Here is a 23,422-nt window from a genome sequence, read left to right as displayed (position 1 = left end):
GAAATAAATGGCAGAACGTGGATAAAACAGAGCAGGAGACATGCAACATCAGAGCAGGAGACATCCCCTAAAGAGTTCAGTCACATAATAACACTTTTTTTCTTAGCGAGCATCATCAGCATGGAAGCATGTCCTGTGGAATGGTGACTGAAGCATGAAGGAGCATACGAATGTTTAGCATATCTGGCATTTAAATACCTTGCAATACCGGCTTCAAAAGTTCCATGTGAATGCCTCTTCTCACTTTCAGGTGATATTGTAAATAATAAGTGGGCAGCATTATCACCTGAAAATGTAAACAAACTTGTTTGTCTGAGTGATTGGCTGAACAAAAAGAAGGACTGAGTGGACATGTAGGCTCTAAAGTTTTACATTGTTTTGGTTTTGAGTGCAGTTATGTAACAAAAAAAATCTACATTTGTAAGTTGCACTTTCATGATAAAGAGATTGCACTACAGTACTTATATGAAGTGAATTGAAAAATATTATTTCTTTTGTTTATCATTTTTACAGTGCAACTATTTGTAATAAATAATATAAAGTGAGCACTGTACCCTTTGTATTCTATGTTGTAATTGAAATCAATATATTTGAAAATATAGAAAAACATTCCAAAATATTTAATAAATTTCAATTGGTATTCTGTTGTTTAACAGTGCAATTGAAATTGTGATTAATCACGATTACTTTTTTTAGTTAATTACATGAGTTAACTGTGATTAATCGACAGCCCTACTAAAGTTCTTATAGAATAACTATTCAATTCACATTTAAGATGCGCAGACACATCTGCGAACAGGGGCTGCTAACAGGGAGCTGCTAACAGGGGCTGCTAACAGGGAGTTTCGCAAGGGAGTTCTCCAGGTGAAGGAGGAGCAATACAGCACCCTTTTGGGGACCGTGTGCTGTGGCTGGCAGTTGGAAGCTGTGAGCTTCAAAGGAAGGTTTGAAAGCTAGAAGCCTCTGCTGACAGGGGGCTGCAGACGGGAGTTTGACAGAGGGAGGTTTATGATGGTTAGGAAGACCCGCAACACCTGTGCCAGCACTGCTACTGTCTCCTCCACCTGTGCCTGTAGCCAGACAGAGCGCCTGAGCATGGATGCCTCTACCCAGATCCTGGTGTGGTTTTGCAAAGACTGTAACTTGCAATTTCCACTTACTGATATCCAGGCTGCGGGGACCATCCAATGTGAGAGGTGCCTGCTGGTGGAATCTCTCAGGCAGCAGGTGGGAGAGCTACAGAAGGAGGTGGCTAGGTTGAGGAGCATCCGAATCCACGAGCAATTCCTCGACAGTGTCCATGTGGAGACAGCTGAGGTAGCTGTCCCAGTACACAGGACTGCTGATACACCACTGGTGGAGGAGGAGATGGCTCAGGGTGGACACTGGCAGCTGGTTACTTCTGGCAGCAGGCAGTGCTCCACCCTTGCTCCGAACCCTCCGGCCATGGTTATAGGTAACCGTTATGCTCTTCTTGATACAGGAAAGAAGGAATCACTCCCTACAGTAAAGGAGGAGAAGCCTCGTACCCCTAAGGCTGGAAAGTCTGCTGCCACCACTGCGAATAGGAAACGTAGGGTAGTGGTGGTCGGAGACTCTCTGCTGAGGGGGACGGAGGCGCCCATCTGTCGCCCTGACATTTCATCTCGGGAGGTATGCTGCCTGCCGGGGGCCCGTATCTGAGACGTTACGGAGGCATTGTCGAGGATTATCCAGCCCTCTGACTACTACCCCATGCTACTCATCCATGTGGGCACAAATGATACTGCGCGGTGTGACACTGAGCGGATCAAGAGTGACTACAGGGCTCTGGGAGTACGGGTGAAGGAGTTTGGAGCACAGGTGGTATTCTCTTCAATTCTTCCTGTCAAAGGTAGGGGCCCGGGCAGAGACAGATGCATCATGGAGGTGAATGTCTGGCTGCGAAGATGGTGTCGCCAGGAGGGCTTTGGCTTCCTAGACCACGGGATGCTATTCGAGGAAGGACTGCTAGGCAGAGATGGCGTTCACCTTTCGAGGAGAGGAAAGACCCTATTCGGGCACAGACTGGCTAACCTAGTGAGGAGGGCTTTAAACTAGGTTCGACGGGGACAGGTGAGCAAAGCCCACAGGTAAGTGGGGAACATGGAGACTGGGGAGAGGGTCGGAAACAAGAGGGAGTGTGGGCTATATTGGCAGAGAGAAAGGAGAGTCAGGACAAAACTGGGAGGAAAGATCAAACCAGTATCTTAGATGCCTATATACAAATGCGAGAAGTATGGGGAATAAGCAGGAAGAACTGGAAGTGCTAATGAATAAATACAACTATGACATTGTTGGCATCACTGAAACTTGGTGGGATAATACACATGATTGGAATGTTGGTGTGGATGGGTACAGCTTGCTCAGGAAGGATAGACAGGGGAAAAAGGGAGGAGGTGTTGCCTTATATATTAAAAATGTACACACTTGGACTGAGGTAGAGATGGACATAGGAGACGGAAGTGTTGAGAGTCTCTGGGTTAGGCTAAAAGGGGCAAAAAACAAGGGAGATGTCATGCTAGGAGTCTACTACAGGCCACCTAACCAGGTGGAAGAGGTGGATGAGGCTTTTTTCAAGCAACTAACAAAATCATCCAAAGCCCAAGATTTGGTGGTGATGGGGGACTTCAACTATCCGGATATATGTTGGGAAAATAACACAGCGGGGCACAGGCTATCCAACAAATTCTTGGACTGCATTGGAGACAACTTTTTATTTCAGAAGGTTGAAAAAGCTACTAGGGGGGAAGCTGTTCTAGACTTGATTTTAACAAATAGAGAGGAACTCGTTGAGAATGTGAAAGTAGAATGCAGCCTGGGTGAAAGTGATCATGAAATCATAGAGTTTGCAATTCTAAGGAAGGGTAGAAGGGAGAACAGCAAAATAGAGACAATGGATTTCAGGAAGGCAGATTTTGGGAAGCTCAGAGAGCTGATAGGTAAGGTCCCATGGGAATCAAGACTGAGGGGAAAAACAACTGAGGAGAGTTGGCAGTTTTTCAAAGGGACACTATTAAGGGCCCAAAAGCAAGCTATTCCGCTGGTTAGGAAAGATAGAAAATGTGGCAAAAGACCACCTTGGCTTAACCACGAGATCTTGCATGATCTAAAAAATAAAAAGGAGTCATATAAAAAATGGAAACTAGGACAGATTACAAAGGATGAATATAGGCAAACAACACAGGAATGCAGGGGCAAGATTAGAAAGGCAAAGGCACAAAATGAGCTCAAACTAGCTACAGGAATAAAAGGAAACAAGAAGACTTTTTATCAATACATTAGAAGCAAGAGGAAGACCAAAGACAGGGTAGGCCCACTGCTTAGTGAAGAGGGAGAAACAGTAACAGGAAACTTGGAAATGGCAGAGATGCTTAATGACTTCTTTGTTTCGGTCTTCACCGAGAAGTCTGAAGGAATGCCTAACATAGTGAATACTAATGGGAAGGGGGTAGGTTTAGCAGATAAAATAAAAAAAGAACAAGTTAAAAATCACTTAGAAAAGTTAGATGCCTGCAAGTCACCCGGGCCTGATGAAATGCATCCTAGAATACTCAAGGAGCTAATAGAGGAGGTATCTGAGCCTCTAGCTATTATCTTTGGAAAGTCATGGGAGACGGGAGAGATTCCAGAAGACTGGAAAAGGGCAAATATAGTGCCCATCTATAAAAAGGGAAATAAAAACAACCCAGGAAACTACAGACCAGTTAGTTTAACTTCTGTGCCAGGGAAGATAATGGAGCAAGTAATTAAGGAAATCATCTGCAAACACTTGGAAGGTGGTAAGGTGATAGGGAACAGCCAGCATGGATTTGTGAAGAACAAATCATGTCAAACCAATCTGATAGCTTTCTTTGATAGGATAACGAGCCTTGTGGATAAGGGTGAAGCGGTGGATGTGGTATAACTAGACTTTAGTAAGGCATTTGATACGGTCTCGCATGATATTCTTATCGATAAACTAGGCAAATACAATTTAGATGGGGCTACTATAAGGTGGGTGCATAACTGGCTGGATAACCGTACTCAGAGAGTTGTTATTAATGGTTCCCAATCCTGCTGGAAAGGTGTAACGAGTGGGGTACCGCAGGGGTCTGTTTTGGGACCGGCTCTGTTCAATATCTTCATCAACGACTTAGATATTGGCATAGAAAGTACGCTTATTAAGTTTGCGGATGATACCAAACTGAGAGGGATTGCAACTACTTTGGAGGACAGGGTCATAATTCAAAATGATCTGGACAAATTGGAGAAATGGTCTGAGTTAAACAGGATGAAGTTTAACAAAGACAAATGCAAAGTGCTCCACTTAGGAAGGAAAAATCAATTTCACACATACAGAATGGGAAAAGACTGTCTGGGAAGGAGTACGGCAGAAAGGGATCTAGGGGTTATAGTGGACCACAAGCTAAATATGAGTCAACAGTGTGATGCTGTTGCAAAAAAAGCAAACATGATTCTGGGATGTATTAACAGGTATGTTGTGAGCAAGACACGAGAAGTCATTCTTCCGCTCTACTCTGCTCTGGTTAGGCCTCAGCTGGAGTATTGTGTCCAGTTCTGGGCGCCGCATTTTAAAAAAGATGTGGAGAAATTGGAAAGGGTCCAGAGAAGAGCAACAAGAATGATTAAAGGTCTTGAGAACATGACCTATGAAGGAAGGCTGAAAGAATTGGGTTTGTTTAGTTTGGAAAAGAGAAGACTGAGAGGGGACATGATAGCAGTTTTCAGGTATCTAAAAGGGTGTCATAAGGAGGAGGGAGAGAACTTGTTCACCTTAGCCTCTAAGGATAGAACCAGAAACAATGGGTTTAAACTGCAGCAAGGGAGGTCTAGGTTGGACATTAGGAAAAAGTTCCTAACTGTCAGGGTGGTTAAACACTGGAACAAATTGCCTAGGGAGGTTGTGGAATCTCCGTCTCTGGAGATATTTAAGAGTAGGTTAGATAAATGTCTATCAGGGATGGTCTAGACAGTATTTGGTCCTGCCATGCGGGCAGGGGACTGGACTCGATGACCTCTCGAGGTCCCTTCCAGTCCTATAATCTATGAATCTATGAATCTGTCTGTTATGGTCAAAATCTATTTGGTGTGACAGCGAGTTAGGCTACCGCCGAATTGACTAGTGCTCCCTGATTCTCTAAACAGCTCCTCCATGGACTCGGTAATTTATGCCAGCAGGCAATGGTAACAGTTACTGATAGCCAGAGCACAGCTCACTCTGGCTGTACCCCCTCATGATGAGACTGAGAGAGAGTGGCATTGGAGCTAACTATGCCAGGTCTGTTCCTGCTGTAGACTCCCCTATGCATAAGAAAGAATGTCTCTTTTTACTGCATCTCTTGCACTGGAGTATTTTATATGGATTGCTGGCTTCTCTATAGCCACTGGCCCCAGCACAGAGTAAGGACTTTGAATGCCAGCACCAGGCACTAGATATGTCCATTAGCTTGGATGGCATGTCAGCTGCCAAACATGTTTGCATTACGAAGATTTTATTGCACAACATTACAAAGTTTAAAAACACACTGACATTTTCTAAAATTGTTTTCTCTGTCTAAAATGCTGGGAGGTTGGGAGGAGGGGTTATCACATTTTAATAGGAACCAGTGATAGGATACCATACAAGAGACTTCATGTAAAGTAGCTTTATAAGTTTTTCTAAAAGAAAGAACACACATTTAAAAACAACGTGCTAGAATATAAAAGCATTAAGGGGGAAAAGTAGTATTTATTACTATGTAATTAAAATAAACACTATACGATATCAAATGTGGCCACTATAACATGTAGCATAATTACTACTGGAAATTCTATTATTCCAGAAACTGAACTTAAAACCACAGCAAATTATGCAATATATACAACAGATCATACATATTATAATCTATAGATATTAATACAGAAACTCTAATAAAAATAATTGTATAAATAACTACAGTAATAGTGGTATGTATCTTCAAAAGGTAGCAATACACAGAAAACTTTTAAAATATTTACCTCATACGTAGGAAATAAGGTTTCCTTCATGAAAGATAGTGGAGCAGAAAATTTTGGTGGAGCTGGAGCCCAAAACATTTTTAGAGTTCCCGGATGAACAGAAACCTTCAAAACCAACAAACTGCGGTTAGCTACTAAAACCAAGCCAAACATTAAATGTCTTTATATTATTATGATCTGAATATAACTGTTTGGTGACAAAATGCCAAAGTCCACTGAATATGCTTTTGAGGAAAGCTGCAACCAGAATAATGAAATTTCAAGAGATGAGACACACTTCTACGACAAAATAAACTATTCAGTGTATCTCTCTAAATTTTTAATTCATTGTTAATTGGCATTTCTCAACCTAATGCTGGCGTTGGCTATCATGCAGAAAAGTGAGGCCATTTTTGGCACTAGAAACATGAAGGAACTACAAGTTTCTAACCTGTTTTACTAATCATTTAACAATTAAAAGAAACCCTAATACTCAAAACAAATATTTTCAATTGTAAATATTAAAAGTTTTCCTTCTTATTGCTAAATCAATATAATAAAGTAGATAAAAAACCAACTAACAGATTCTTGTGGCTCACACACTGCCAATATTACAAATGATATCATTTTCAGAAGATGGCAGGTTCCCCAGCATTTGGCTCAGACATGATCAATGTACTTAAAAACTTAGCTTTATAAAACTTTAGAGTAGGGCTGTCAATTAATCGTAGTTAACTCACACAATTAACTCAAAAAGATTAACTGTGATTAAAAAAATTAATCGCAATTAATTGCACTGTTAAACAATAGAATACCAATTGAAATGTATTAAATATTTTGGATGTTTTTCTACATTTTCAAATATATTGATTTCTATTACAACACAGAATACGAAGTGTACTGTGCTCACTTTATATTATTTTTTATTACTAATATTTGCACTGTAAAAATGATAAACAAAAGAAACAGTATTTTTCAATTCACCTCATACAAGTACTGTAGTGCAATCTCTACCACGAAAGTGTAACTTACAAATGTAGATTTTTTTTGTTACATAACTGCACTCAAAACCAAAACAATGTAAAACTTTAGACACTATACATCCACTTAGCCCTACTTCTTGTTCAGCCAATTACTAAGACAAACAAGTTTGTTTACATTTACGGGAGATACTGCTGCCTGCTTTTTATTTACATTACCTGAAAGTCAGAACAGGCGTTTGCATGGCACTTTTGAAGCCGGCGTTGCAAGGTATTTACGTGACAGATATGCTAAATATTCGTATGCCCCTTCACGCTTCAACCACCATTCTGGGGACATGCTTCCATGCTGATGAGGCTCGTTAAAAAAATAGTGCGTTAATTAAATTTGTGACTGAAGTCCTTGGGGGAGAATTGTATGTCTCCTGTTCTGTTTTACCCACATTCGGCCATATATTTCATGTTATAGCAGTCTCGGATGATGACCCAGCATATGTTCATTTTAAGAATACTTTTACTGCAGATTTGACAAAACACAAAGAAGGAATCAATGTGAGATTTCTAAAAATAGCTACAGCACTCCACTCAAGGTTTAAGAATCTGAAGTGCCTTCCAAAATCTGAGAGGTACGAGATCTGGAGCATGCTTTCAGAATTCTTAAAAGAGCAACACTCCGATGCGAAAACTACAGAACCAGAACCACCAAACATGAAAATCAACCTTCTGCTGGTGGCATCTGACTTAGATGATGAAAATGAACATGCATTGGTCTGCTCTGCTTTAGATCGTTATCGAGCAGAACCCATCATCAGCATGGACACATCCTCTGGAATGGTGGTTGAAGCATGAAGGGACATATGAATTTTTAATGCATCTGGCACGTAAGTATCTTGCAACGCCGGTTACAACAGTGCCATGCGAATCCCTGTTCTCACTTTCAGGTGACATTGTAAACAAGAAGCGGTCGGCATTATCTCCTGCAAGTGTAACCAAACTTCAGCCATTGGCTGAAGTAGGACTGGGTGGACGTGTAGGCTCTAAAGTTTTACGTTGTTTTATTTTTGACTACATAATTCTACATTTGTAAGTTCAACTTTCATGATAAAGATATTGCACTAAAGTACTTGTATTAGGTTAATTGAAATATACTATTTCTTTTGTTTTTTTACAGTGCAAATATCTGTAATCACAAATAAATATAAAGTGAGCACTGTACACCTTGTATTCTGTGTTGTAACTGAAATCAATATATTTGTAAATGTAGAAAACATCCGAAAATATTTAAACAAATGGTATTCTATTATTGTTTAACAGTGCAATTAATTGAGATTAATATTTTTAATCGCGTGATTAATCGAGATTGATATTTTTAATCGCTTGACCGCCCTACTTTAAAGCAAACATTTTGGTTTATCTATGGCCACAAATATTTCTTATCATCTTAAATATTTATTGTTCAGTGCAACCAAAACCAGTGGAGTTTCCCTTTAAATAAAAAGTTGGCAAATTTAAAACAGATATAAGGAATACTTTTTAGCAAAATGCACAAATAGCATGTGGCATTCATTGCCTCATGATATAATTGAGGCCAACAACTTAGGAGGATTCAAAAAAGGTTTAGAAAAATGTATGGAGAACAATAATATCCAGAGTTATACTAGGATATTATATTTTTTAAATTAAGTGTTCGATGGGATACAAGTCCTCACACTTCAGAGCACAAACCAACCTCTAATTATTGGGGGTTAAGAGGAAGCCTCTTTGGGGAAAGGTTATCCCAAAATCAGCTATTCCAAGGATTCTTGCCCCTTCCTATGAAGCATCTGGTACTAGCCACTGACTGCAACAGAATGCTAGGACCACATCTGATCAAGTAGGGAAATTCCTATGTTCCCATGTAATAATATTTCACATAAAGAACTGGGGATGAGGGTGATTTATTACAGCATATAAAAGACTGCATATTACAACATATAAATGACATATAAAATGTGGCATTAGTGTGTGTCATTTAATTCCTGAATGACACACACTAACAAAATAATTTAGGAATTTGTTTTCAGACCCTGTGTAATTATTTGTAAAACTGCACAAACAGTGTACATTTTTATCAAAATTAGTTCTTACTTTCTCTCCTAACAGTTCCAGTCGTGGCTTTTCAACATAATAGGCAGCTACTTTTTGCCATTCTGTTAGACTTTTTGATGTATGAGGAGGCAAAACATTAATTCCATCTTTCTGATTATCCTGGTATAGTTCTGAAACAGGAACTCCATAACAACAAATTCTAAAGTGGAATAAAACATGAATGAACTACTCAAATGTCAGTTACTTGAAATATTAAGAAAAATAATGTAATGTTAGTTAATTCAAATTTTAAATTAATTTTCCTTATGATTAAACCAAAGGTGAAGGAATAAATAAAATAAAATAAAATTACTCAAGTCATTTCCTTAGAAGGGGAGAAGTCAAGAATAAAATGGTTACCTGCCTTTGGGTAACTGGTGTTCTTCAAGATGTGTTGCACATGTCAATTCCACTGTAGGTGTGTGCGCACTGTATGCACAGTTGTCGGAGAACTTTTTTCCTCAGTGGTATCCGTTGGAGCATCTTGAACTCCCTCTGTTGCATACACTACTGCGTGCTGGTATAAGAGAATGGAGCTGCCCCTAACCCCCCACAGTTCCTTCATACCAGGTGATTCTAATAGAGAGGGGAAGGAGGGCAGGTCATGGAATGGACATGTGCAAAACAACTCAAAGAACAACAGTTACAGAAAGGTAGGTAACAGTTTTTTCTTCTTTGAGTGCTTGCACATGTCCATTCCACTATAGGTGACTCACAAGCAGACAAACATGGAGGTGAGCTCGGAGTCTACCTGAATAGTGATTGAAGGACAACCTGTCCAAAATTGGTATTGTCTCCGGACTGATGGGAAATGGCATAATAGAAGCGAAAGTGTAAACTGATTACCAAGTTTCTGATTTACAAATAGCTATGATCAGTACTTGTGCCAAGAAAGCCACTGGAGTTGCCTGTGCTTTAGTTAAATGCATCAATATTCTAGCAACTGGTAGCATAAACAAATGCACAAAGAGATCCAGGATGAGATTCTCTAAGTGAAAACTTAACCCTGTCCATAACCATAATAAACAGCTGCGTGGAGATTCTAAAGAACTAAAGTACTCTCCAGATAAAAAGCTAAAGCCCTTCTCACATCGAATAAATGAAGTCTTTCCTCATCTTTATGCACATGGGATATCAGGAAGAATGTAGGCAAAAAAAAGACTGCCTGGTTAGCATGAAAATTAAAGACTACAGTAACTCCTTGCTTAACGTTGTAGTTATGTTTCTGAAAAATGCGACTTTAAGTGAAACTATGTTAAGCGAATCCAATTTCCCTATAAGTATTAATGTAAATGTGGGGGGGAGGGTTAGGTTCCAGGGAAATTTTTTTCACATGACAAAAGACTATACTATATATATATATATATATAAACTTATACTGGGTGTGTGTGTGTGTGTGTGTGTGTGTGTGTGTATATATATATACACACACACACACACACCCAGTATAAGTTTTAAACAAACAATTTAATCAGCGATGATGATTGTGAAGCTTGGTTGAGGTGGTGAAGTCAGAGGGTGGGATATTTCCCAGGAAATGCCTTACTGCTAAATGATGAACTAGGAATTGGCTGAGACCTCAAGGGTTAACACATTGTTGTTAATGTAGCTTCACACTCTACAAGGCAGCACAAATGGAGGGAGGGGAGACAGCATGGCAGACAGAGACACACATTGTGTGACAGAGAGAGAGATACTCATTGCCCCTTTAAGTATGCTGACCCCACTCTAAATACACTGCCTTTTTAAACAGATCAGCAAGTTGAGACAGCAGCTCCTGCCAGCAAGCTCCCACTGTCCTGAGCCCTGTTGTGTGTCTCCCCTGCTCTTTGGAAATGGGGTAAGTGGGGTGCAGTAGCAGGGGGTAGGGGAACACCCTGACATTACCCCCCATCTTTCCCCCCTTGCACAGCAAGCAGGAGGCTCCCAGGAGCAGCTCCAAGGCAGAGGGCAGGAGCAGCACACGGCAGTGCAGGAAGGGACAGCTGAACTGCCAGCAATTGATAGCCTGCTAGGCAGCTGCCACACAGGGAACTTAGGGGAGCGGGAAGCCGATAGGGGGGCTGCCAGTCCATCCTGGTTCCAAGCCCCCACCAGCTAGCTGCAATGGGCTGATCTTCCTGCAACCAGTGGTCAAAGCAGGCGGTTGCCAAACAATCTGATCAAACTGTTTAGGAATCTGGTAACAATGGGTTAGAGAAAAGAGATTTATTATCCACCAAGATGTGGAAGGCTGAGATAGCTGCCAGATGTACTCTTACAGAGCTAATCTCCAAACTCTGATGTTTTAGGTATAGAAGACAGTCCAGTACGAGGTTCAGGGGTGCCTGTTCTGGGGATATGCCTTTCTGATAGGATGAAATGGAGTAGCACTTCCATTTACTAAGGTACATGCCCCTAGTTGTGGGTTTTCTGCTATTCAGAAACACTTCAGGGACATCCTTAGAACAGGATCCTCCAAAGCTGTGTTAACAATGCATTAGCAATGAAGCCATCCATGCTGTCAGATGGAGGGCTTGTAGGCTGGGATGGAGCAGGCAGCTGCAAAATCACATCTAGATCCAGTGGGAGAGACAGAGGCTTGACTGACAAGGTCAGTAGGGTCAAGAACCAGTATTGTCGAAGTCACGCTGGTGCTATAAGGATGAGATGAGCATGGTCTTGGTTGACTTTGAACGAATTCTGGACAGCAACAGAATCAGAAGGAAGGCATAGAGGAGGGGATCCTTCCAGGGTAACCGAAAACACCAGGCAACAAGCCTGGTCTGAGACCTCCCTGGAAACAAAACCAATGGCATTTTCTGTTGGACTTTGTTGCGAACAGGTCCATGTGAGTACTCCCCCAGAGCTGGAAGATGGATCTGGTGATATCAGGGCATAAAGACCACTCATGATGATCAGAGAAGTCCTGTTCAATCAATCTATTAATGTATTCTGCTTCCCTGGAAGGTAAGCAGCCAGGAGATTAACTGAATTGGTTATGCAAAAGTCCCAGAATTTCCTGGCATGACTGCGCTCCTCCCTGTCTGTTTATGTAAATCATAATCGCAGAATTGTTTGTTAAAATTAACAAGTTTTTTCCTTCTATATGTCAGAAGAAAGCTGAGCAGGCTAGTCGCACCACTTTTAACTCCATGATACTTATATGAGCAATCAGATCCTGAAGCATCCAGAGACCTTGACCCAGAGACTCACATGAGCCCTGCAACCCAGAGCTGATGCATCTGTGACTAAAGTGAGGACTGGTAGCAGAGGAATAAAAGGGACCTCCACACAGACTTTAAGAGGGAGGTCTTTGCAGGATCAGGGACACCCCCCGGTGTCCAGAACGACTGCTGATATGGGCCTAGAACCGCACCTTGACCGGGCCATTGCTCCATAGGAGGAGAAGACCAGTGCTGTGACTGTTGCATGACCCAAGGTCTGATGGAGGGTATGCCCTCTGTCTTGGATGGGACACAGAGGAATGCACCTCTGAGTATGAAGAAGAAGAATCTGAAACGTCTGACACTGGGGGTGCACAACCAGTTGGGACTGTGGTTAGGTAGCCCAAGCTTGGAGATGATGGATGTGGTACTGAGGATATCATTGGAGGCTTGCCCTTTGACTGCACCAGTCTTTGTGGAAGCTTGGGAGGTAACAGTACTGTGAGTTCCTGACATGGAGAGGAAGGTGACGCAGGCATTGGTACTGATTGTAAACCTTCTTGCACCTCCGGGGACACCAGTACCAAAATGCTAAGTAAGTCCCTTGTAACTGCTTATGCCTCTGGGATGGTTGGGAGCGGCAATGACTGATGGCTCTGCTGCAGAGATCTTTCGGGGATGTCCTCAATGGACCTGGCACAGCTCTGGAGGTGGCAATTCCTTCTTCTTAGCTGAAGAGTGCTCCAGTGAGAGACTCTAACCTGACTGTGTCTTAAAGTCTCTACTTCTACTAGGCTTTGGCACCAACATCCCCAAGTGAGGTACCAAGCCTGAGGAGGGTGTAAGCCTTTTCTTCAGTACCAGCGAATGGGACTGAGGAGCTGAAGACACCTCCTGTGTGCTCCATACCGAGGCTGATGTACTTGGGGTTCTCTCTGCATGAGACAAGTCCGATGGGGGGCAAAGTGCTGCCTCCAAGAGCAACATATGAGCCTCACCACTCTAACTCTTCTTGAGCAGAGCTTAAATCCCTTACAAATGTGACTTTTGTCACTTATGTGGGATTCTCCCAAACATTTCAAACACGCGGCGTGTGGATCATTGACCAGCACAGGTTTAGCGCAAGTATGGCAGGATTTAAAACCTGGTAAATACGGCATCATTTCGGTACTGATCCCAGTACTGAAAGACAAAAACTAGTCCAAAAACACCTATGACTAAAATCTATCACTAAAACTAACAAACTTAACTAACTAACTACTTCCTAACAATAAAAGAGAGTATATATACAAAGGAGTGAGGGAAGCTTATGACAACAAGTCCAACAACCATCACTGGCAGTAAGAAGGAACTGAGGGGGTTGGGGACAGCTCCGTGCTCTTATACCAGCATGCAGTGGTAAATGGTGACAGGGGGCATTTGTGCCTCCATAGTGGGTACCATTGAGGGAAAAAGTTCCGACAACTGTGCATGCCCAAACCCACAGTGGAATGGACATGTGCAAACACTCCAAGAAATGATTTCAGGAAAGCTTGTAAGATCAAACCCATGATGTGCATTATGTGAAGACACAAGAGGGCCACACTAGTGTTTCATATGCATGTTGGACCTACAGCTCTGAACCTGCAAACACTTATAAATATGATTAACTTTAAGCATCTGAGTAGCCCCATTTATTTTACAGAATTAAATTTAAGCATGTGTTTGCAGCATTGAGGCCTAACTGGTACATGCATAACTTTAAACATAAAGAGTAGTCCCACTGAAGTCAATGGAGTTACTCACATACTTTACATTACATTACATTACATTACATATTTAAGTTCAAAGTGCAGTAAAGTCAACAGAAGGGTTTCCGTTGATCTCAATGGGTTTTGGATTATACCCCAAGTGATTATCCGGTCATTTGGATTCTGATTTTGGGAGGGTTTTTTTATTTTTTATAAAATCACCTACTGCAAATGCCACACAAATGGAATATCTCACTTTAGAAAGTGACATTCTCAAGTATTTAAGATAAGAAGTAAAAAGCCATGTGTCTTGAAACATTTTGCACCTTCTATAATGTTTCAGATTAAAACTTACTAACCACTTCTTACATAATGTATATACAACTGTCAGGTTGAATAACCATTTTTGCCATTCTCTACCTCTATTCACTTTGTGCCTGGTACCTCGCCAAAAACAGATTTGGAGTGGGGATGATGGGGTTGCCCAAAAAACACTACTATTTTCATTCTTCCAGGTTTGATTAATATTTATCAGCTAAGTAGCTATTTTTAAAAGGCATTCGGCTTGATAAATGATAGAGAATTTATACTGATGGAGAATTTCTGCATCATATTTTGAAATATATTAACTTAATAGAAAGTAAGGATTATATTCATATTTGTTTTAATTTATATTTTTGTCATGATTTCATAACACACTGAATCCTCAACCTTTTGGTTATAATTGGTCTTTATGAAAATAATATAATTACAAAAAATATATAACTAAATGGAAATGATGAAACATAGTATATATATACAGAAGAGAGAATTTATTGCTAAATATCTAAGTATTCACAAAAATATATATATTGTTTGACTCTTGATCATTCTAACCTCATTAGTACATGCTCAGAGTGACATCTGCTGGCTTTATACAGTTTTGTTTTTTGAAAAGATTAAACCAGTGGTTTTCAACCTTATTTCATTTGCGGACCCCTAAAAAGATTCAAATGGAGGTGTGGAACCCTTTGGAAATCTTAGACATAGTCTGCAAACCCCCAGGGTCTGCAGGCCACAGGTTGAAAACCATTGTTCTATGGTAACAACAACCTTTCATGGACCCCTTAGACATAGTCTGCGAACCCAGAGGGGTCCACAGACCACAGATCGAAAACCACTGGACTAAACTAACAATGACATTTCTCTTTGTAGAGACATAGTGAATGAGGTAATACTTGTGTTAACTATTTATGCTAAAAAATCTGTTCCATCTTATATTTAGCTGTGCCACTCTGAGTACCTTTCCCAGACCTGAAGAAGAGCCGTGTGCAGCTTGAAAGCTTGTCTCTGACCAACAGAAGTTGGTCCAATAAAAGATATTACCTCACCCACCTTGTCGCTCTAATACAGTGGTTCCCAAACTTCAACAACCTGTGAACCCCTTTCACTAAAATGTCAAGTCTCGCAAACCCCCTCCTCAAAATGAATATTTCCGGGGATTTTCTCCTTTATCTGAGTATAAATTATAAAAGCAGTGATCTGGGAAATATAAAATTTGTTTTTATGACATGCATATTACACACTATTTATTATTAAAGCAACAAAGGGTCCTGTGGCATCTTTCAGACTAACAGATGTATTGGAGCATAAGCTTTCGTGGGTGAATGCCCACTTTGTCAGACATGCATCTGACGAAGTGGGCATTCACCCACTTTTTACAGATCCAGACTAACACGGCTACCCCTCTGATATTTATTATTAATTATTATTACAGTATTTTTATTACATTATGAAAATGGCAACACTCTTTCAATATCTCACTTTTGTAGCTTGTATCACTTTGAATAAGCCTGTTATAAGACAAGGCTCCTGTGTTTCATCAAGGAGTATCAGATGTGAAACAGCATGAAGGTATTTAAGAAGCCAACTCAAAGAGTTCCTCCTACACAAGCATTCAGGTCTTGAGCAGTCCAGGCAAACAATGCACATTACAACAAAGCTTAAACTTGTTCTTCATAATAATTTAAAAAAAACAATACAAGCTGCCTATTTAATTTTAAAAACAGCAAAAAATATCCACCTCCCTTTCCATGTCTTATAAGGAGTCTTGAAGTTTAAATCTCCTCAGTGTGATAGATATGCTTGCTTTGATCTGCTTAGCTCTTGGAAGTCCAGGGGCTGCTGGCCCCGTGCTGCCCAGGGTCCCTAGGGCCAGCTCTGTCCGCCATTATGGAATTTTTTCCCAAGAACCCACTGTAACATTTCGTGAACCCCCAGGGGTTCACAAACCTAGGGTTACCATATTTAAAAAATAAAAAAAGAGGACACTCCACAGGCCCTAGCCCCACCCCTTTCCCACCCCTGGCCCTGCCCCTTTCCCACCCCGGCCCTGCCCCAATTCCGTCCTTTCCCCGCCCCTTCCCCAAAGTCCCCGCCCTAACTCCCCCTCCTCCCTCCCAGCCACGCGAAAAGGGCTGCCCAAGCGCTACCGGCTTTACGGTTTGCCGGGCAGCCTCCAGACCCTGCGCCCCCAGCCGGCACTTCCCCAGTGCAGCTGAAGCCCGGGAGGGGAAGCGCCCAGCCGGGGGCACAGGGTCTGGAGGCTGCCCAGCAAACCATGAAGCCGGTAGCACTCGGGCTTTGGGCAGCCCCTATGCCTCCGGACCCTGCGCCCCTGGCCGGGCACTTCTCCTCCCCGGCTCCAGCTGTTCTGCTCCTCCCCGGACTCAGACTTCGGCTCTGTTTAAGAGCCAAGCTGCCCAAGCCAGCGCTACCGGCTTCGTGCAGCCCCCTTGACTCAGGACCCCAGCCGCCAGCTGGGCACTTCTCCTCCCCGGCTCCAGCTGCTCTGCTCCCGTGGCGCAGGGTCCGGAGGCACGGGGGCTGCCCGAAGCCAGTAGCGCTGGCTCAGGCAGCTTGGCTCTTAAACAGAGCTGAAGTCTGAGTCCGGGAAGGAGCAGAGCAGCCGCGGGAGAGGAAGTGCCTGGCCGGTATTTTTCCCGGACATGTTCGGCTTTTTGGCAATTCCCCCCGGACGGGGGTTTGATTGCCAAAAAGCCGGACATGTCCGGGAAAAACCAGATGTATGGTAACCCTACACAAACCCCAGTTTGGGAACCACTGCTCTAATATCATGGGGCCAACACATCTACAATAACGTTTCTCTTTGAATTCATACAATTAAGTTTCTATTATTTCATCTCATATTTCTTTGTAATCTAACATACAATATAGTTGGCCTGATTCTCATTTACACTATATATAATTTACTCCCATTTTAAGACCTCTTTACACTACCAGAGCAGTGTAAAGGGGCTTTAGCATACCTAAGTATCAGTTTAAAACAAAGTGCCTTCTAATTTGGAGTGATTAATTTTTGAAAGGAGTCCTAAAAAAGTAACTTTGGGGCAAAAGAAGCTGCAATCCTTACTTAGGGACTCAGAGAGAAAGGCCTTGGACCTGAAAGTAATGTGATCTTGAACAGTCTCTGAAATATATCTGAGATTTCTCTTTCTTGAAATAGAAGTCTTAACTAAAGATCTGTTACTTAACTTGATGGGGGGGGACGACTAGCTTTTTGGCAAGTGTCTGGCCTTTCATCTGTTCAAGTTTCCTCTTTATTTCTAAGATTTTGCAGGTTCTGATGCCTGTTCAGAGTTTGTATAAAATGAATATAAATTAAAATGATAAAAGATATAAAACACCCTTAAGTAAAACACACTTTTAACACCTGAATTAAAAAGTAATTGAAATGTGCAACAAAAACTGCACTTTTGATCAAAGTAGTTTTCAGATTAAGGAGTCTATGTCAAACAATAAAAAGTTGATATAACCTGAAATGCCTGACAGACTTGACCTTCTGGAGACAAAAACAAACTGAGGAAAGTGCTAGGAAGTAATAATACTGATGTAACAGTATTGTGTTTCTGTCTGCTTGCAAAAAAGTAAAATCTGCACTCCCAGAGAAGTACAGAAATTCTTACTGAAAGGAGTTTTATAAAATACAATATCTATGACATTTTTTACAATTCTTGTAGGATATTTTTGCTGGAAATGGGGTGACAAAATACCTCTTTTAATATTTAAATTGAACATATTGGTGCATAAGATAAACAGAAGAATGAAATAAGCATTACTATCTTAGGCAAACTTGAAGCTATAGTTTTCTTGATCAGTCCCACTATAAAATTCTTTAATAGACCACTGCAGATTTCCTTGGTCTTTATTACAAGCAAACAAATGTCAATCTAAGTACTTAAAACTAGCACCAACACATGAAGAGAACTAAACTATTGTTCTTGTAAGTGCAGACATCAGTATAATTTGAATTTGATTATCCATTGCACAGAAAAATATGTTTACTCTAATTTGATTCTTTGTGTTTGTAGAATTTGTCAAATGCAGGAGCTAGTCATGTCTCAGTAGTTTAGTGTGTGCAATTATATTCTGACAGAAGCCTTATCTAGTGTAGGACAAATTGTACCTAAGAAATTGTAGGTTCACGTGACATGTAGATTTAAAAAGATTTAAAACCAGGCAACTTCAAAGCAGTAGGTGGTGCCACAAGATGGCAGTGCTCCAGAGGATTCAGTTTTCTATACTTTCTCAATTCAGCAAGGTCGGGCACATGCTTAAATATTTGAGCATGCAAGCAGTTCCATCAACATCAATGACATATAGATTAAACATAAACAAAGAATATAATGGTCACTTCTATGCCTAGTAAATAAAAAAGTGAAAAACTGAGGCCATAACACAAATTGAGTCGGATGAAATCTAGAAAACTAGCCAACTATTGAAAATATTACAATCATCAAAAGTTGTTCTAGATTCTTGCATCCAAGATACAAAAGCATCATATATTGATAAATATTTTTACTTAACATTCTCTGACTCACAAATCTTAAACTGTCGGGATCTTTCCAGAAGTCGCTACAAAGAAAATGAGGGGGAGGAAGAGGAATTATAGCTAATGGCTTAAGAAACTCTGGCTTCTGCTTTTTAAGCTGCATGCCACATATACTGGGATAATGAGTCTTCTGAAACCAGATACTGATGTGAAAGCCTTTCTAAGTAAAGCATTTTCAACTCCTTTGCCTTCTGTACAGAGGTCTCCACCTGTTACCAAAGAAGTTCTCTATGAACTAGAATAGGTTTTTGAGATTTTTTTGAACCTCCCAGTGGAATGCAGAAGTTTGCAGCTAAGTGCACCTGCTAGCATCAAACTGAATCAATAATTTTCTGTACTGTATCACCCCCATCAAGGAGTGCCAATGCCTGGTGTCAGGCCAGGTCTGCACCTTCATGAACTAGCTTTTTAGGCTCCTGGTGCTTGTTCTGAGGGACCTTAATCTGCCTTTTCATCAGGAAGGCAAGACAGACCACAACAGGAAGGGCTGCAGCTATGGAGTAGTAAACCCCTTACTCCAAATGAATCCTATAACTCAAGTTTAGAGTTCTGAGGTGTAGTACCACATACTTAGCTGGCCTTTCCTTTGGCCACGGCCATTTCAACCACTATCCTTTCATGCAAAAGGTAGGACCCATAGCTGGCAGCATCCTCAGGGAAGATCCTTGGAGACAATACAAGATGGCAGCCATAAATGCTTCACCAGCTGGTCCAACATACTTTGCAAAGTCACAGCAATCCTATTGCATGGCTCAGTTATCACTTGGCTACAACCCTTGTAGATTCCTGGCCCAGTGCTAACTGGGTGAGCCAACATAGCCAACTTTTTAAAAAACTGGGGGAAAGTCAGACCCTCTGTCGCAGAGTTGCTATCCTCCTGCTTCTTTGCAGCAGAACCATATTTGGCAACAGATTAGAACATCAGTCCATTAGAGTACAAGTAGCAAACATCATCTCCCTGGTCACCACTCTGCTCCACTTTGGGTACTGATTATGATGCAATGATGGAAGATCTAGGAGAAATGAGCTCTTCAGTACACAAGGTACCAGCAGCACTGGTGACAAGGCCAATGCTCCATGCAGTGATGAATTAGCCACTGGGCCAATGGGGCCCATGCCCAGGGGCACCAGACAACTGGGGGACCCCAGGAAAATGGGCAGCCTTGCGCCCCGCTCCGCCTGCCCGGTGCTCCTGCCGGGGAGTGGTGTCAGGGTGTGGAGGCTTGCCCTGCTCCACCCAGCACTCCTGCTGGGAAGCAAAGGAAGGCCTCACACCCCAACACTGCTCCCCAGCAGGAGTGCCAGGCGGGTGGGACAGGGCAAGCCCCCGCATCCTGACCCCACTCCCTGGCAGGAGCGCTGGGCAGGTAGTGCTGCCCCCGTGCCTCAACCCCATTTCCCCGGCAGGAGCGCCAGGCAGGGGAGGGGGGACTTCAGGCAGAAGGGGTGGGGCTGGGCCCTCACTTGCTCTGGCCCAAAGCCCCACAAACCCTTAATCAGTCTCTGGCTCCATGCATCAATTAAGCCATTAATTGGAGAAGGCCTTCTGATTATGGTCTGAAAGGAATTGACTGAATGGTTCCAAGGACAGAGTTTAGTTTATGAGTGTTATGCAGCCAACAGTAAGGAGCATGACTTGTCTTCCTAGCCATGACTCTTAGGGGTCAAAAAAACTTTAGGGGCTTGGGAAGTTTCACCTGTCATGTGTTAAAGAGCTTACTTTACAGAAGGTTTTTCCTCCTTCACCATTTACTTCACAAAGTTTCACCAGGTGGCATATTTCCAGGTATTTGATAGCCTGATAAATCCTAGCTGTCACCATTCAAAAACTGTTGAATGGTCAGATATTTCACACTGTTAGGAATTTTTTATCTACTTTATGGAAATGATCAATTAGATTTGGAATGGGATAAACACATTAATTGGGGCAGATCCACATCTGGGAAAACAAACATAAAATCTCTGTTTTGCTAATTTTACTTACTGGGGTTCTAAGACAACTTCACCCCTGGTGAATACCCAAATTGAAAGGAGCAGTATTAGTCTGCTGGAAGGAAAAGAAGTCTGCATAGATCAAAATGAAAGAAAGGGCCTAACATAGTAGCCTGACAAAAATACTCAAGAAAACTTCCTGTCATCTTGATAGCTCAACAGTTTTCATAGACTCACAGATTTTAAGGTTATAAGAGATCATTTTAATCATCGAGTCTGACCTCTGGCATAATACAGGCCATAAAATGTCACCAAATGATTCTTGCATCAAGTCTATAATTTCTGGTTGAGCTCTAGCCTATATTTCAGAGATATTCAGGCTTGATTTAAACACTTCAAGGGACAGAGAATCTCACATTCCTTTGTTTGCTAAATTAAAGGCTCTCTTTAGAAACCTTCTCCCCATGCAGGTGCTTATAGACCATGATCATGCCACTTCTTAACTTTCTCTTGGATAAACAGAATAGACTGAGCTTTGTTAATTTCTCACTATAAGGCAAGAGGTTTTCCAGACCTGGAATCATTCTTATAGCTCTTTTCTGAGCCAGTCTGTCAACATCCTTTTTAAAAAGTGTGGACACCAGAACGGACTGCAGTATTGCAGTAATAGTCTCTCTAATTCCATACCAAGTGGTAATATCACCTCCCTACATCTATGCAATATACATCCAAGGATAATGTTTGCTGTCTTTGCCAGTGTATTCCTGTGGAGTTCATGTCCAGTTGATTATCTACCATGACTATTAAATCCCTTTCAGAGTTATTGCTTTCCAAAATATAGTCCCCCATCCTGCAAGCATGACCTATATTTTTTAAAAATACAGGCACATATAAGATTATACTGCTAGGAATAAAGATGCATGTTGTTCAAGTGAGCCCAGCTTAGAAAGCAATCCAGATTGCTGTGTAGAACTGACCTGTCGTCATTATTTACCATTCTAACAAATGTTTCAGTCATTTGCAAACTTATCAGAAATGATCTTATATTTTTGTAAGTCTGACTGGATCTGGGGATATAAACAGCCCATAAGAAGGAAACAACCAGTCTGAATCTTGTGAAGGAATATCTGAAAGTATTAGATGTCCAATCCTAAATCTCCTGAGCATCAACAGAACACAGTAAGTCAAAAATAAATACAGCAAAAATGTAACTAAAATAATCACTACACAATGAAGGTGAAAGATAATTCTCATTTATATTTAACTTTTTTTCAGTTAAGAGAAAGGAACTGCAAAAACCTGTATGAAAATCAGAAAGAGATTTAGGAGCTAATCTGAATGACACTGGAAAGACATAAATTAGTGTTGTGACAACACGATAAAACATGAGTAGGCGGACAACAAAGCAGAGTACTGTTAACATTTCATCACTGTTCCTTGTGAAACAAATTACCTGGTGACAGATCATCCTGTTATTTGGTATGTTGTACTATCATTGTTAACTTAGATTTTTTTAAAATATTTTACATAGCAGTCACTTCATTTTAAATAAATTACTCACTAATTAAAGGTTAAAATCCTGCAACACATTCTCCCATGAGTAGCCCTTATTCATGTAAGTAATCCTGTTGACTCACAATCTGTGCTTAACTTCATGTACAAGAATTTTCCATTGAAATCAATGGAACTACTCAGATGCTTAAAGGTAGACAGAAATGTTAGTGTTTCCAGAATCAGGACTTGTGTGAGTAAGGTCTTCTGTGAGTAAGGGTTTGTGGGACTGAGCTTTAAAGTCCAAATTAGTATAGGCATGCTTAACTTGACTCCCTTAAGTAGTCCTATTGACTGCTCAAGTTTGTAAATTTAAGCACGAGCATAAGCATTTACAAGACTGAGGCCAAATCTGCGAAATAGTCACTGAAAAACAAACTAAAAATTTATTTGTTTTAATAAGTCAAATGCAAAACAATATCTTCAATGTTCTGAGCAATATGAATTCTAGGTGTCTGTGGTTTAAAGATTAATATAAACAAGAATATTAAAATATGTCTATAGTGCCAGCCTAATACAGAATCTATTAAGACATTTTGTTTCCAGAACATTTCTTTAATAATACAATATTAAAATAATGGAGCCTTCAGAAAAGTTATTCTTTAACTAATATTCATTTAAACTAAATTATAATTACAAAGATAAAACTGAAAACAGATTATAGAGTCCTACCTATTTCTTTCTATTTGTTCTTGAAAAGTAATATTTTCTGAGCAGAGTGATGCTTCCTCCTGGTGGTCCAGATCCTCTGCTGTAAATAAAAGATAATGCCCTTTTCTGTCGAAAGTATGATATACTCTTGAAGCCAGCTGTAGATCAGCAGGCAATGCATAACTAGGAGAAGCAGTACACAGGTGATGAATAACTGGATAATGTTGACCTCTGGGGGACAAAAAAATAAAAATCAACTATTTTAGCATTTTCACTGTCTTCTGACATCTAGATTTCACATACACGGATTACTCTACTACTGCATTAGAATCACACAGACTGTATTTAAAGTTTTAATACCTATAATTAGTAGAAATTATTGTACAATTAACAGAAAAGAAGATGCTAAAATCCTTG

General features: G+C 41.0%; 1 protein-coding gene across 3 annotated transcripts in view; it reads right to left on the bottom strand.

Moving 5' to 3' along the window:
* Positions 1-23,422, bottom strand: part of TTC6 (tetratricopeptide repeat domain 6) — a 152,359-nt gene that overhangs the window by 85,524 nt on the left and 43,413 nt on the right. For all 3 annotated transcript variants that reach the window (XM_054028288.1, XM_054028287.1, XM_054028289.1), the window contains exons 6-8: positions 23,027-23,236; positions 9,105-9,264; positions 6,019-6,123 (exon numbers count right to left, since the gene is read on the bottom strand). In XM_054028288.1, coding sequence (XP_053884263.1) covers positions 6,019-6,123; positions 9,105-9,264; positions 23,027-23,236 — 475 coding nt within the window. The remainder of the gene's footprint in view (positions 1-6,018; positions 6,124-9,104; positions 9,265-23,026; positions 23,237-23,422) is intronic.

This window comes from Malaclemys terrapin, chromosome 4 (assembly GCF_027887155.1).
Source record: "Malaclemys terrapin pileata isolate rMalTer1 chromosome 4, rMalTer1.hap1, whole genome shotgun sequence".
Taxonomy (NCBI): Eukaryota; Metazoa; Chordata; order Testudines; family Emydidae; genus Malaclemys; species Malaclemys terrapin.
This window is presented reverse-complemented; position numbering and strand designations above follow the sequence as displayed.